Source organism: Perognathus longimembris, chromosome 23 (assembly GCF_023159225.1).
Source record: "Perognathus longimembris pacificus isolate PPM17 chromosome 23, ASM2315922v1, whole genome shotgun sequence".
In the NCBI taxonomy this organism is placed as follows: domain Eukaryota; kingdom Metazoa; phylum Chordata; class Mammalia; order Rodentia; family Heteromyidae; genus Perognathus; species Perognathus longimembris.
This window is the reverse complement of record NC_063183.1, coordinates 1,518,972-1,534,687: the sequence shown is the minus strand read 5'-3', so window position 1 is coordinate 1,534,687 and position 15,716 is coordinate 1,518,972. Positions and strand designations below refer to the sequence as shown.

Genomic DNA, 15,716 nt, shown 5'->3' with positions numbered 1-15,716 from the left:
GAACACCTGATTGCTGTAACTGGTGTTTTTGCCTTTATAAGCTCTGTGAAATCTCACCTCGGGGCCTTCCTCCTAACCTCCGCTGTGTCGGTGTCAGTGGGTAGGACGAGGCCCGAGCTGCAGCTCGCCTGAATAAAGCCTTGCTTTTGCATTTCGGAATGTCTGGCTCTCGGTGGTCTTCTTGGTGGTTGTTTTGCGACTTGGGCATAACAAAAACATCTGTAAGTTTATAAGCAAAGCAACAAACCTTAAAATAATCCATTATACAAACATGCATATATGTGTGTACGTATCCAAATATGTACGTGTCTCTGTATGTATGTAAGAAAGTGGAACAATTTTTGTTTGCAAAACAGGACAATAAACAGTGGGCTCAATTTTATCACAGTAAGCCTGTGGGATAGAAAGATTTCAATAAATGTTGCTTTAAGATGTTTAAAAATTAAACTGGGGTACCAGTGGCTCATGCCTGTAATCCTAGCCACTCAGGAAGCTGAGGTCTGAGGATCACAGTTCAAAGCCAGTCCAGACAGGATACTCATCTCCAATTAACCATCAGAAAACCAAAAGTGCCTGCGGCTCAAGTGATAGAGCGCTACCCTTGAGTTGAAGAGCTCAGGGACAGCACCCAGGCCCTGAGTTCAAGCCCCAGGACTAACAAACAAAAAGATGAATAAGAATTAAAGTTTGCAGCAAGGTGTGGCAGCACACACCCTATAATCCCACAACTCTGGAGGCAGAGAGGCAGGAGAATCAGAAGTTTAAGGCCAATGTGGGCTACAATAGAAAGACTCTGTCACAAACAATTGACTTTGCCTTATGAAGTTTCTCCTCAGTCATGTGGCTAACCAGCTCTGTGACTGACTCACTCATTTTAGCATGGGGAACCTTTTTTCATGGTGAAATTTTATACTTGGTTACTAAATAATCCATAAGGTTTTTCTAATTCTAAAATCTTATTATGTTAAGCCCTCTCTCTCTCTCTCTCTCTCTCTCTCTCTCTCTCTCTCTCTGCTCTGTGTATGTGTGTGTTTCTGCCTCTATCTTTCTTTATATGCAAGTGCTAGGACTTGAACTCGGGGCCTAGGCACTATCCCTTAGCTTTTTCACTGAAGGGTGATGTTCTATCACTTGAGCCACAGCTTTACTTCTGGTTTTTTGATTAATTGGAGAAAAGAGCCTCATAGACAGTCTTTGAACCTCTATCCTCACATCTCAGCCTCCTGATTAAGCTTTCTATTTTTTATAATATTCACCTTTAAACTATTCACAGTTATATAACCATCACTATTATCTAATTCTAGAAAGTTTTTTTCTTTTTACTATACAGTCACTCCCCATACCTCCTCTCCACAACTCTCGACTGAGCTACATTATGCCTCTATGGATTTATCCATTTTGCACATTTCATATAAATGAAACCAGATATCATGACCTCTTTTGTCTGGCTTCTTTGTTTAGAATGATGAACCTTCACAAGGCTCATTCATGTTGTATCATGCATCAGTATTTCATCTTTAATAGCTGGATGATATTCCCTTGTATTAATTTTATATTTTAAATTAACCAGCAATGGCTGAAATGTAACTATCTTCTTTTCCCTGACCTCAGTCCTTTTCCCAACTCTTTCCCAGCTCTATTATATATCCCCATTTTCATTCTTGCATAAAACTCTACTCTGCCCTAAGCTTCATACTGTGAATACGCTGTGTTTCTACCCAGCCCATCTCTGACCTCTATTAACTTCCAAGCTTCTTCCACTCCTGTCCATTTCTCCCCTCACCTTCTTCCCGTCACTCTTGAGCTTCACCCTGCGCTCCTCTCTCAACATTCTCCTGATCAGCGAATTCATATCTAATGCCTAAATATATAATAACTAAATGCCTGATTTTTTTCAGAGACAGAATTATAGGCTTTATAAAGTAGGGAAATAAAGGGATGCAAATTAGGTAAGTTTCAATTCCAGAACAATTCCAGAACAGAACAATGACCATTAACAAAAATCAATAAGCATTCTGGGTATGTCTAATTCAAATATTAAGTAAGATCTTCCTTCCTTCCTTCCTTTCCCTCCGTCCTTCCCTCTCTCCCTCCCCCCTCTCTTTCTCTCTTTCTTTCCTTCTTCCTTCTTTTTGTGCTAGTCCTGAGGCTTGAGTTCTGGGCCTGAGTGCTATCTCTAAACTCTTATGTTCAAGGCACACTTGAGCCACAGCTCTACTTCCAGCTTTTTTGCTGGTTAATTTGAGATAAGAGTCTCATAGAGGGCTGGGAATATGGCCTAGTGGCAAGAGTGCTTGCCTTGTATATATGAAGCCCTAGGTTCGATTCCCAAGCACCACATATATAGAAAACGGCCAGAAGTGGCGCTGTGGCTCAAATGGCAGAGTACTAGCCTTGAGCAAAAAGAGGCCAAGGGCAGTGCTCAGGCCCTGAGTCCGAGGCCCAGAACTGGCAAAAAAAAAAAAAAAAAAAGTCTCATAGATTTTCTTGCCGTGGCTGGCTTCAAACCACAATCCTCAGATTTCAGCCTCCTGAGTAGCTAGGAGTATACAGGCATGAGCCACTGGCACCTGACCTTTTTTTTTCTTTTAACTTTTACTGTTTAAGGAATTAGAAAATAGGTACCATGCCTAGGAATGTGGCTTAGTGGTAGAGCACTTGCCCAGCATGCACGAAGCCCTGGGTTCAATTTCTCAGCACCACATAAACAGAAAAGCCAGAAGTGGTGCTATAGCTCAAGAGGTAGAATGTTAGCCTTGAACAAAAAGAAGTCAGGGACAGTGCTCAGGCCCCGAGTCCAAGTCCCAGGACTGGCAAAAAGAAAAAGAAAAGAAAATAGGTACCAACATGTAATTAGGAAGAATTAATTTCTGGTGCTTTATTTTTACTTTTTTTTTCTTTTTTGCCAGTCATGGGGCTTGAACTCAGGGCCTGAGCACTGTCCCTGGCTTCTTTTTGCTCAAGGCTAGCACTCTGTCAACTTGGGCCACAGCGCCACCTTTGGCCTTTTCTATATATGTGGTGAGGAATTGAACCTAGAGCTTCATGTATATGAGGCAAGCACTCTTGCCACTAGGCCATATCCCCAGCCCCTAATTTCTGGTGCTCTATGGACAGAAAAAGCTATAACAGTTTATTGTAGATTTCAAAATAATTAAGAGTTCAAAATTCCCCAATGCCTAGAAGCAATCTGAAAGGAGAGGAATGCTAATTACTCTGATTTGAGCCATGTTTAATTGTTCATGATTACAAACAGAGTGAGTGCTCAAATGTCTAGGATATCCAAACCCCAGTGGTTCTGTTGACATAAGTGGCCAGCGATACCCGTAAGAGGAGGAGGAGGCCTTACCTTCAAGATGCATCTGGGCACAAAGCGTCTCTTTTCACTTTCTCTGCTTACTCTGGGAGTAGAGCTCAGCCCACCCAGTGCACCAGGCCTCAAGCACCTATCCCTTTTGTCCTTGTGTCCCACAGACTGAATGTGAGGGGGACCTGGCTGAGGCCATGCCAGCACTTGAAGCTGCACTTGCTGCACTCGACACCCTGAACCCAGCGGACATCTCACTGGTGAAGTCAATGCAGAACCCGCCAGGCCCTGTCAAGCTGGTCATGGAGAGCATCTGTGTCATGAAGGGGCTGAGGCCAGAGAGGAAACCGGATCCCAGTGGCTCAGGTAACCATTGTCACACTAGGCCCTCAAAATGGGGACTGAGCTAAGGAGGAATTAAGAAAGTTCCCTGGCTATGCATGTGCATCCAAAGATCATACTGGGTCTTCTACACCAGCCTCTCACTTATCAGCTAGGGAAAAGGAACAGATACCTGTAGCTAGAGATGACCTTAGTCAAGGCCATAGCCAACAAATCATTGCAAAAGCATAAGACCTGATATGTGACAAATACATGTGTGCACATCCAAGAGCCACAGAGACAGAAACAGAGAAGAGACAAAGGAAGATAGAGAAGCCAAATGTTTGTGGCTCATGCCTGTAATCCTAGCTACTCAGGAAGCTGAGATCTGAGGATCAAGATTTGAAGTCAGCCCAGGCAGAAAAATCTATGAGCCACCAAAAAAAAAAACCCCAAAGTAGAGCTCTGAGTCAAGTGGTAGAGTGCTGGCTTTGAGCAAAAAAGCTAAGGGAGAGTGCCTAGGCCCTGGGTTTGAGTTCAGGACTGGCACATACGTGTGCATACACACACACACACACACACACACACACACACAAATTAGAAGTAAAGATAGCATGAGAGACAGAGACAAAATAAGAGACTGAGAAATAAATATAAAGATCCAAACACCTAGATGGGCATGTATGAATATGCATGCATACACACAAGCATGAGCACACATACATACACATAAAGATAACGGGAGAGAGAAGGAGGGTGAGGGAGAGAAGGAAGGGAAACAGAGAGAAGGAAAAGAGAGAAGAGGAGGAGAGGGGGGAGATGGGGGAAGAAAGAAGAAGAGTGGAGGGGCAGAAAGGGGAGATGGAGAGGTGGAGAGGACAGGAAAGAAGAGCAGAAGATTGTAAGGTTCACCCCCAGGAGGGCTCCATGCAGATGCCCCCATCTGTTTAAGTCTGCACCCAGTACCTGAGTTACCTAGGTAACTGGCACAACTGGAGGCAGTTACCACCTCCTTCTCTGAGGTCACATCCAATCTACCTGGCCATACCTCCCACCTTTTCCTATATAATCTGGCTCAACACCAGTCCCCACTCTCTTTCCTTCTCTCTCTTACTCTCTCTTGCTCTTTTTCCCTTCTTCCTTCCCCTCTGTCTCCCCACGCCTCCATCTTGAGTGGGCTGGCAGTTTGTTTTCCCCCCAATAAACTCCTTTCGGCCTGAACCATGTGGCAGGTTTCCTTTCTGGCAAACTTTACAAAGATACCAGGAGGGAAAGAAACTAAGAGGGAGAAAGACAGAGGCAAGAAACAGAGTAAGTGGTGGTTAGGGAAAGACACACACACACACACACACACACACACACACACACACACATACACACACACAGTGAGATACAGATAGACAGGAGAGATGGGAAGAGAAAAACAGACAAAGAGAGGAAGAGAGAAACAGAAACAGACTGAGACAAAAATGCTGAGTGGGAGAGAAATGAAGACAGAAACACTTTTGTGGATCACAGAGACATAAAGCTGGTGGAGAGTAAAGACACTGAAAATAAAAGACAGACAAGACAGCATTCATAAAGAGATAGGAAGGAACAGAGAAAGATAGCATGCATAAAGAGATAGGGACAAGAAGACAGCATGCATAAAGAGACAGGAAGGGATAGAGAAAGGGAGGTGGGCTGGAATCAGGAGGGGCAAGAACTGGAAAATTAGGACGAGACACTGTAGAAAGTGAGGCAGACACAGAAACTAGAGATGCAGAAACAGAGACCAAGAGATACAGAGATATAGAAATGGGGAGAAAAACAGTACTAGTGGCTCACACCTGTAATCGTAGCTGCTCAGGAGGCTGAGATCTGAGGATCACAGTTTGGAGCCCGCCTGGCAGAAAAGTCTATGAGACTCTTATGTCCAATTAACCACCAGAAAGCCAGAAGTGGTGTTGTGGCTCAGAGTAGTAGAGTGCTAGCCTTGAACTTTAAAAGAGCTCAGGAAAAGTGCCCAGGTCCTGAGTTCAAACCCCATGACTGAAGAAAAAAAAAGTAATTGGAGAAAAGAATAGCAGAGGGATAGAAGAAGGTTTTCGTATAATTGAGCCTACAAGCATTAATAAGTGAAATGCTGAAGGGTTGTGTGTTCAAGTCCAGAGTGAGCTACACAGTGAAACCCTGTCTCAAAAAAGAGGGGAGGGTGGACCATAATTTGGTGAAAGACCATGTATTAGGATCCTTACTTTAACACTGAATAAGAACTTTGAAAACCACCTCCAGCTGGGAATTGGTGGCTCATTCGTGGAGTCCTAGCTACTCAGGAGGCTGAGACTGGAGGATCCTAGTTTGAAGCCAGCTGGGGCAAGGAAGTCTGTGAGACTCTTATCTCCAGTTAACCACTAGAAGTTGAAGTTTAGCTCACCTGGGTGAGTTCTAGCCTTGAGTGAAAAAACTAAAAGCAGGCCCAGGGCCAGTGTTGAAGCCCCAGGACCTCTCCCCCACACCACAAGAACCACCCATGGCCACCGGGGTTTTCTACCTTTTGATTCCTCCTCTCTTGGGAAATGTTCTACTGTCGATCATTCCTTCTGAAATACTAGAAATCCCTGGTCACTCACATTCCTCGGGATCCTGCTTCCTTTAGCTTAGTATTCTCTCTTATTCTGCTTTTCTCAAGCCAACAATTATGTTGAGATGCAAAAACTATCAGGTATAACCAAGCAAGGAGTAGACTTTTCAAAAGAATCCTATAGGGAGACCCTAGGGCACAATACATTGCTAAGCAAGGGTGAGTGCCTCAGTACTTCTGCACCCTAGAATCACCCAGAGGGCTAGAAGAATGCAGAAGCCCCTGTCCTTCTTCTAGAGAGATTTATTTGGTTTGAGCTCCGGTTGTTTTTTGGTTTTGGTGTGTGTGTGTGTGTGTGTGTGTGTGTGTGTGTGTGTGTGTGTGTGTGTGTGTGTAAGGGGTTTGGTGCTGGCCCTGGGGCTTGAACTCAGGGCCTGAGAACTATCTCTGAGCTTTTTTGCCCAAGGCTAGTGCTCTATCGTTTGATCCATACACCCCAACGTCTGGCTGTTTGGTAGTTAACTGAAGATAAGAGTCTCAGAGACTTTCCTGCCTGGGCTGGCTTCAAACCATGATCCTCACATCTCAGACTCCCAAGTAGCTAGAATTACAGGCATGAGCCACTGGTTCCTGGCATGAGCATCAATATTTTTTTCCAAAGTTCTCTGGGGATTCTAAAGTGTAACCATGATGGAACCCTGCTGGGATGCACAGAATATTGCCAGGTCAAGATGTCATCTCCTTTTGTGCATGACTGGTGATCAGTGCAGAAACTACCATTAAACTAGGATGTACACAAATTGTACATATCAGTCATCAAACCTGTGAATTTCATTACTATATTGGAATGGAACAAAAGAGCGCCAGAGTTAACTTCAAACTTTGAGTTTAAATGACAGATCATTTTCTGTCATGCAAACAAAGATCTTCACAGGAAGTATTTTTCTGGTTTCTGTGCTTGTACTTAAGAGTGGGATGGGCTGGGGATACAGCCTAGTGGCAAGAGTGCCTGCCTCGGATACACGAGGCCCTAGGTTCGATTCCCCAGCACCACATATACAGAAAACGGCCAGAAGCGGCGCTGTGGCTCTAGTGGCAGAGTGCTAGCCTTGAGCGGGAAGAAGCCAGGGACAGTGCTCAGGCCCTGAGTCCAAGGCCCAGGACTGGCCAAAAAAAAAAGAGTGGGAGACATTATGTTCTATAAAATGTCTCCACGTATGTCTTTTCTCATGAACCTGAGTTTTGCAAGTATCCTAAGCCAAAAAGGACTTCATGTTTTGTCTGACATGTCAATGAAAAGGGCAGTGTTTCAAGATTGGATAGAAACTCACTTGATTGACAGGCACTAAGGAAAATAATGCCCTGGCCTTGTTTCTAGGAAAGCCATGGATAGCTTCCTGTCCAATTGTAAGCCTGAAAGCTGCTTCTCGAAATTGTGGTCTTATTCACACTGTCCATCACAGGAGGTCTGAGTTCTATCTAGTCTGCTACTCAGGTTAGGAAAAATGTACATCAAACACATGCCCACAGGACTGGCTCCTGTTTGCCTCTTCAGCTGTGAGCGGGACCATGTTATGAGCAGGAGCACCATTCCTTCAGTTTATACTTATGGACAACTAAATATCAGGCTATGTGCCAGATTTTGCAAATCATAAAACTTACAGCTTTGAGGGAGAAGTCAATAATAGAAAGTAAATAAGCCAGATGCTAGTAATCCTAGCTATTCATGAGGCTGAAATCTGAAGATGGTAGTTCAAAGCCAGCCTGAGTAGGAAAGTCTGTGAGGCTCTTATTTCCAATAAGCCACCAAATATCTAGAAATGGAGCTGTATCTTAAGTGACAGAGTGCTAGCCTTGACCAAAAAAAGCTCAGGGACAGCTCTCAGACCCTGAGTTCAAGCCCCAGGACTCATATGCACATGTACATGTGGGTGCGCATGCGCATGCACACACACACACACACACACACACAACAAAAACTGACTGATCACAACATAAAAGAAAATTATAGTAGAAGATGAAGAATGGTTCCACTTGGAAGAGAATTCTAAGGAAACTTCTCAATGGAGTTATCTTGTAAAATAAGATCTGACTAGGTATGGTGGCCATGCCTGTCATTTCAGCTCTTGAGAGGCTGAGACTGGAGGATCTCAACTTCCAGTGTGGACCACATAACAAGATCCTGTTTCTAAACAGAAAAATAAACTAAGTGTGATCTGACCCAGCTAGTGCTGCTTACAGCACAAAGGCCTCCTGATAGAGTAGAAGGGATGACGAGGGAATTGAAGAAAGGTCCTTCACAAGCCCAGGGAGCAAAGCTGAGATGACAGTGTGGGCTGACAGGGCTTCCCAGGCTACGATGAGACACTTGCAGTCACACCCTTATAGAATTTTACATCACAACTAAAATGTCTTCATATAATCTATCCATTAGGTAAGATGATAGAAGATTTCTGGGGTGTTTCAAGAAAGATTCTCGGGGATCTGAAGTTTTTGGAAAGCCTTAAGACATATGACAAAGACAACATTCCTCCAATGATCATGAAACGGATCCGGGAAAGGTTTATTGATCACCCTGACTTCCAGCCTGCTGTCATTAAGAATGTGTCATCTGCCTGTGAGGGTCTATGCAAGTGGGTGAGGGCCATGGAAGTATACGATCGCGTGGCCAAGGTGGTGGCTCCCAAAAGGGAGAGACTAAGGGAGGCCGAAGGGAAGCTAGATATACAGATGGGAAAGCTGAATCAGAAGCGGGCAGAGCTAAAGCTGGTAGAAGACCGTCTTCAGGCCCTGAATGACAACTTTGAAGGCATGAATACAAAGAAAAAAGCATTAGAGGAAAACATTGAGATCTGTTCCCAAAAGCTGATCCGGGCAGAGAAACTGATCAGTGGTCTTGGAGGAGAGAAAGACAGATGGATTGAAGCTGCTCGGCTGCTGGGGATCCGCTATACTAACCTGACAGGGGACGTGTTGGTATCCTCTGGGACTGTGGCCTATCTGGGTGCTTTCACAGTGGATTATCGGGTCCAATGCCAAGAGGAGTGGCTGGCCTATTGTAAGGAGAGGATCATTCCTGGCTCCACTGAATTCAGCCTCAGCAACACACTAGGAGATCCTGTAAAAATCCGTGCCTGGCAGATTGCTGGGCTTCCTGTGGACTCCTTCTCCATTGACAATGGCATCATTGTGTCCAACTCCAGACGCTGGCCCTTAATGATTGACCCACAAGGGCAGGCCAATAAGTGGGTCAAGAACATGGAAAAAGCAAATAAACTGTCCATCATCAAGTTTTCTGACAGTAACTACGTGAGAACCCTGGAAAACGCCCTGCAGTTTGGCACCCCTGTCTTACTGGAAAATATCGGAGAAGAACTGGATGCTTTTATTGAACCCATCTTGCTCAAAGCAACATTCAAACAGCAAGGGGTTGAGTACATGCGACTGGGCGAGAATATCATTGAGTATTCCCGGGATTTTAAGTTATATATCACCACACGCCTCAGGAACCCACATTACCTCCCTGAAGTTGCAGTGAAAGTCTGTCTCCTCAACTTTATGATCACCCCCTTGGGTCTCCAAGACCAACTCCTTGGCATTGTGGCAGCCAAGGAGAAGCCAGAACTAGAAGAGAAAAAGAACCAGCTGATTGTAGAAAGTGCCCAGAATAAGAAGCAACTAAAAGAAATTGAAGATAAGATCTTGGAGGTCCTTTCCCTGTCAGAAGGAAACATCCTTGAGGATGAAACTGCTATCAAAGTGTTATCCTCCTCTAAACAGCTCTCTGAAGAAATCTCTGAGAAACAGAAAATAGCTACAATGACAGAAATGCAGATTGATGAGACTCGAATGGGCTACAAGCCAGTGGCTGTGCACTCTGCCACCATCTTTTTCTGTATCTCCGACTTGGCCAACATTGAGCCTATGTACCAGTACTCCCTGATGTGGTTCATCAACCTCTATGTACATTCCCTGGCACACAGTCCAAAGAGCGAAGAGCTAGATCTACGCATCCAATACATCATTGAGCACTTTACCTTGAGCATCTATAACAATGTGTGCCGCTCTTTGTTTGAGAAGGATAAGCTGCTTTTCTCCTTTCTCTTGACCATCGGCATTATGAAAGAGAAAAACAAAATTAATGAGGAAATTTGGTACTTCCTTCTAACTGGAGGGGTTGCCCTGGACAACCCCTTCTCCAATCCAGCTTCTGAATGGTTGTCTGAGAAGGCCTGGGCAGAGATCGTTCGTGCCTCCTCATTATCCAAACTGAAGGGTCTGATGGAACATTTTGTACAAAATACCGAAGAATGGAAGTTAATCTATGACGCAGCCTGGCCGCATGAGGAGTCATTTCCTGGATCTTGGAAATTTCTTGAAGGACTGGAGAGGATGGTGATCCTCCGATGCTTGCGGCCTGATAAGATGGTCCCAGCTGTTCGAGAGTTCATTGCGGAACACATGGGAAAGGTATACATTGAACCTCCCACTTTTGATCTTCAGGGATCCTACAACGATTCTAGTTGTTGTGCACCATTGATTTTTGTGTTGTCTCCAGGTGCAGACCCAATGGCAGGTAAGTACAGAATATTATATGAGGAGCATTGAGAACTTGGGATGGGTGGATGGGTGGCAGCAGCATGCCTTTTACAGAAGAGATCCTAAATGGCTTTAAAGGCTGAGCAATTTAATCACTTGTTTGTTTATGCTAGTCTTGGGGCTTAAACTCAGGGCTTGGGCACTATTTTGCACAAGGCTAGTTTTGTGGTAAATTGAAGATGAACGTCTCAAGGGCTTTCCTGCCCTGGCTGACTTCAAATCATGATCCTTAAACCTCAGCCTCCTAAGTAACTAGGATTATAGGCATGAACCATTGGCGCCCGACCTTAGTCTTTTATCTTTACAGATAGAGTTGTACAATATAGCACACACTTGTCTTGAACACAAGGCAATTCCTTATAATTACTATTGCTGGAATTATAGGCATGCCCTATAATGACCTCATGCCCAGCTCAAAACCAAGCAGTTGATAGAGGTTGAGATGTATGAAAGGTAAGTGAAAACTTTATTTTCCACCTAAAGGAGGTATGTTTTGAGTTTTGAACTTAGAATCACCAGATCATCTTATTTTTCAAGAGAAAACCAAAAAGTCAGAAATCTATTACTCTTTTGTGCTAGTCTTGGGGCTTGAACTCAGGACCCAGACACTGTCCTTGAACTTTTATGCTCAAAGCTATCATTCTACCATTTGAACCACAGGTCCACTTTCAGGTTTTGGTGGTTAATTAGAGATATGAGTCTCAAAGACTTTCCTCGATCTCAGCCTCTTGAGTACCTAGGATTACAGGCACAAGCTACCAGTGCCTGGCTGAAATCATTCACTTTTAAGTCTTGAAAATTCGTTCCATTTTTTTTTTCCTAAAAATACTCTGAGGGCTGGGGATATAGCCTAGCACCAAGAGTGCCTGCCTCGGATACATGAGGCCCTAGGTTCGATTCCCCAGCACCACATATACGGAAAACGGCCAGAAGCGGCGCTGTGGCTCAAGTGGCAGAGTGCTAGCCTTGAGCGGGAAGAAGCCAGGGATGGTGCTCAGGCCCTGAGTCCAAGGCCCAGGACTGGCAAAAATAAAATAAATAAATAAAATAAAAAAAATAAAAATACTCTGAGAACTAAGCCTAAGACTTGACTCAGCCTACTAGCTGCTAGTTTAGAATCTTAGTCTTAATTATCTTTATTGTTTCTTTGAGTAACAATAGTATACTTAAAATCAAACTATGCAAAAAGGTGTAGGATCCTGGTTCATTCACAAGAGTCCACAAGAAATAGCAAAATGCTAGATTAGATTGGAGGTGTGATCCCAATGATAGAAGACCAGCCATGACCAAAAAGAATGAATGAGAGCTTGAGACTCTGAGTTAAGTCCTAGTATCACACACACACACACACACACACACACACACACACACACACACAGTGCAAAGCTAGATTTCCCATAGATATTCAGACTCCACCCACATAAGTTAATAAACTGCCCACCTCATTCCTTGAGGATTAATTCCTTTCTCTCTTCTTTTCTTTTTTTCTTTCTTTTTTTTTTTTTTTTTTGGTCAGTTCTGGGCTTGAGCTCAGGGTCTAGGCACTGTCCCTGGCTTCTCTTTGCTCAAGGCTAACTAGTACTCTACCACTTGAGCCACAGCACCACTTCTGGCTTTTTCTATGTAGGTGCTGAGGAATCAAACCTAGGGCTTCATGTATATGAGGCAAGGACTCTACCACTAGGTCATATTCCCAGTCCCTTTCTTTCTCTCTCTCTCTCTCTCTCTCTCTCTCTCCTCCCTTCCTTCCTTCCTTCCTTCCTTCCTTCCTTCCTTCCTTCCTTCCTTCCTTCCTTCCTTCCTTCCTTCCTTCCTTCCTTCTTTCTTTTCTTGTGCTGATCCTAGGGCTGAACTCAAGGCCTGGGCACTGTCCCTGAGCTTCTTTTGCTCAAGACTAGCACTCTACCACTTGAGCCACAGCACCACTTCTGGCCTTTTCTGTTTATGTGGTACTGAGGAATTGAACCCAGGGCTTCATGCATGCTAGGCAAGTACTCTACCACTGAGACACATTCCCAGCCCTGTCTCTGAGCTTTTGTGATCAAGGCTTCCTCTTCATTTTGGTATCTAATGATTACCCTTTCTTTTAAACTCAAGATCTTTTTCTTTCGAGTGTCTTTCGAGTGTCTGTGTGTCTGTGTGTGTCTGTGTCTGTGTGTCTGTGTGTTATTGGAGAGAGAACGCAAGGCCTTATAAGTGCTAGGCACATGCTCTACCATTGAAGTAAATCCCCAGCCCTGTGAAATAAATATATATCAAGAATGCTAGTCAAGCACTAGTGGCTCAGGCCTTTAATACCAACTACTTAGGAGGCTGAGAACTGAGGATCATGGCTCAAAGCCAGCCTGGGCAGGAAAGGCCATGAAACTCTTATCGCCAATTAACCACCTAAAAACTGGAAGTAGAGCTGTGGTTCCTCAAAGTGGTAGAGCACTAGTCTTGAGAAAAACAAAATGGCTTAGGGACAGTATCCAGGCCCTGAGTTCAAGCCCCATGACTGACAAAAAAAAAAAAAAGAATGTTGGCTAGCTAGGTGCTGACAGCTCACCTGTAATCCTAGCTACATAGGAAGCTGAGATCTGAGGATCATGGTTCAAAGCCAGCCCAGGTAGGAAAGACCATGAGAAATTTAGCTCCAAATAACCATCAAAAAACCTGGAATAGAGCTGAGGCCAATTCATAGAGCCCTAGCCTTGAGCTAAAATGCTCAGACCCTGAGTTCAAGCCCCAGAACTAGTGTTCACACATGTGCATACATGTGTGCATGCACACACATAGACACACACAAGAATGCTTGCTGAGCACTGTGGCTCACATCTGTAATCTTAGCTATTCAGGAAGCTAAGATCTGAGGATCATGGTTCAAAGCCAGCCCAGGTAGAAAATTCCATGAGACTCTTATTTCCAATTAACCAGCAAAACAACAGAAGTAGAGATTTGGCTTAAGTTATAGAGCACCAGCTTTGGACAAAAAAAAAAAAAAAAAAGCCAAATGTGAGCTCAGAGCTGATTTAGGCCCATATCTGTAATCCAAACACTTAGGAGACTGAGTCAGGAAAGATGGAGTCTTATCTCAAAAAGAAAAAAAGAAGGAAGGGAAAAAGAGAAGGAAAGGAGGAGGGAAGGAAGAAAGGAGGGAGGAAAACCTGTGTGCTTCCAACAAAAGGAGAGTTGACTACAGCTCAGCCTGCCATTGTGCCCAATCTCTATAGTTTTCTCAGAGAGATGTCTATTTAAAATATATATATATAACATATATGTATGTATGTGTGTCTGTATATATCAGTAAGTTTCTTTTTTTTTTTTTTTGGCCAGTCCTGGGGCTTGAACTCAGGGCCTGAGCACTGTCCCTGGCTTCTTTTTGCTCAAAGCTGGCACTCTATCACTTGAGCCACAGGGCCACTTCTGGCTTTTTCTATATATGTGGTGCTGAGGAATCAAACCCAGGGCTTCATGTGTGCGAGGCAGCCACTTTACCACTAGGCCATATTCCCAGCCCCATAAGTTACTTTTTGAATCCAAAATTTTAGTGGATGTCCTCTTTGTGTGTTGTTCTGCTAATGAGATCTAAGCTAGCCTGCCTTTTTCAAAAGCCTGTTTTCTTCTGGATCTCAGGCCTGCTGAAGTTTGCAGATGACCTTAACATGGGAGGTTCCAAAACACAAACCATCTCCCTTGGCCAAGGACAAGGCCCCATTGCGGCCAAAATGATCGACTCTGCCATCAAGGACGGGACCTGGGTGGTCCTGCAGAACTGCCATTTGGCTACCAGCTGGATGCCTTCCCTGGAGAAGATCTGTGAGGAGGTTATTATCCCTGAGAACACCAATACCAGATTCAGGTGAGACTTCACACTGTCCATCTATCTTTGGGTCCTAGCTTCAAGCTCCGGACATTATGTTGGTGTTTGGGAATACAATGATGGCAAGACATGGTCCTGCCACTAACAAGTTTTTGATGACAAAAAAACCACATCGTAGATGACTAATGTTGACACTGTGTCACATTGAACACAAAGGATGGGGCCAGAGAAGGGACTAGAAAGTGAGGGAAGGTGTGGTGATCTGATAATAACCTTGGATTTGGGGATATAAAGAAGAATTTGCCAGCTGAGATACATATTCAATAAAAAGGCACAGCACTTTTGTGTGTGTGTCCATCCTGGATCTTAAACTCAGGGTCTGGGCACTGTCCCTGTTCAAGACTATCAGTCTACCACTTGAGCCACAGTCTCACTTCTGGCTATTTGGTAGCTAATTAGATAGAGATAAAAGTCTCACAGACTTTCCTTCCACAGGCTGGCTTTGAACCACAATCTTAATATCTCACCTCCTGAGTAGCTAGGATTAATAGGCATGAACCACTCTGGCAGCAGGCTAGGAACAGCATTATTAAAGCAATGAATGAATACATGAAGTTAGCCTGAGATGTTTCCTATAAGTTGCTAGTCATATTCTTATATACATGATACAGTATAAGCAGGACTGAAACTCTATGGAATAAATCTCTTAAATGGTTAGCAATTAAACAAAATGAATACCAGAAACTGAAATGAGATTGTAATTGGGTGAGGGGGAGCTAGCAAGAGGAGGGTGGGTGAATGGAAAAGTGAACAGGGGACAAGTATAGTCACAATACTCTACGTACACATGTGATAAAGGAAGGGGGAAATGGGATGTGAGTCCAGAGGAGGCAACACCAGGCATGAGGGAAGAGTGATAGAAAGGGCGACTGGTCAAGTCCTGGACACTTAGATGGACATGTTAAACTGCAGCCACTGGTACAATCTTCTTAAAGCTAAGGAAGAAAAGAAGGAAGGAAGGAAGGAAAAGAGGGAGGGAGGGAGGGAGGGAGGGAAGGAAGAAAGAGGAAGGAAGAAAGGGAGGAAGGAAAGAGGGAAGAAAAAAGAAAGGAAGGAAGAGAAAA

At 44.1% G+C, this 15,716-nt stretch overlaps 1 protein-coding gene across 1 annotated transcript in view; it reads left to right on the top strand.

Moving 5' to 3' along the window:
- The window catches only part of Dnah3 (dynein axonemal heavy chain 3), a 192,282-nt gene that overhangs the window by 153,920 nt on the left and 22,646 nt on the right, over positions 1-15,716 (top strand). Inside the window, exons 52-54 of the mRNA XM_048331892.1 lie at positions 3,475-3,673; positions 8,626-10,767; positions 14,406-14,631. Coding sequence (XP_048187849.1) covers positions 3,475-3,673; positions 8,626-10,767; positions 14,406-14,631 — 2,567 coding nt within the window. The remainder of the gene's footprint in view (positions 1-3,474; positions 3,674-8,625; positions 10,768-14,405; positions 14,632-15,716) is intronic.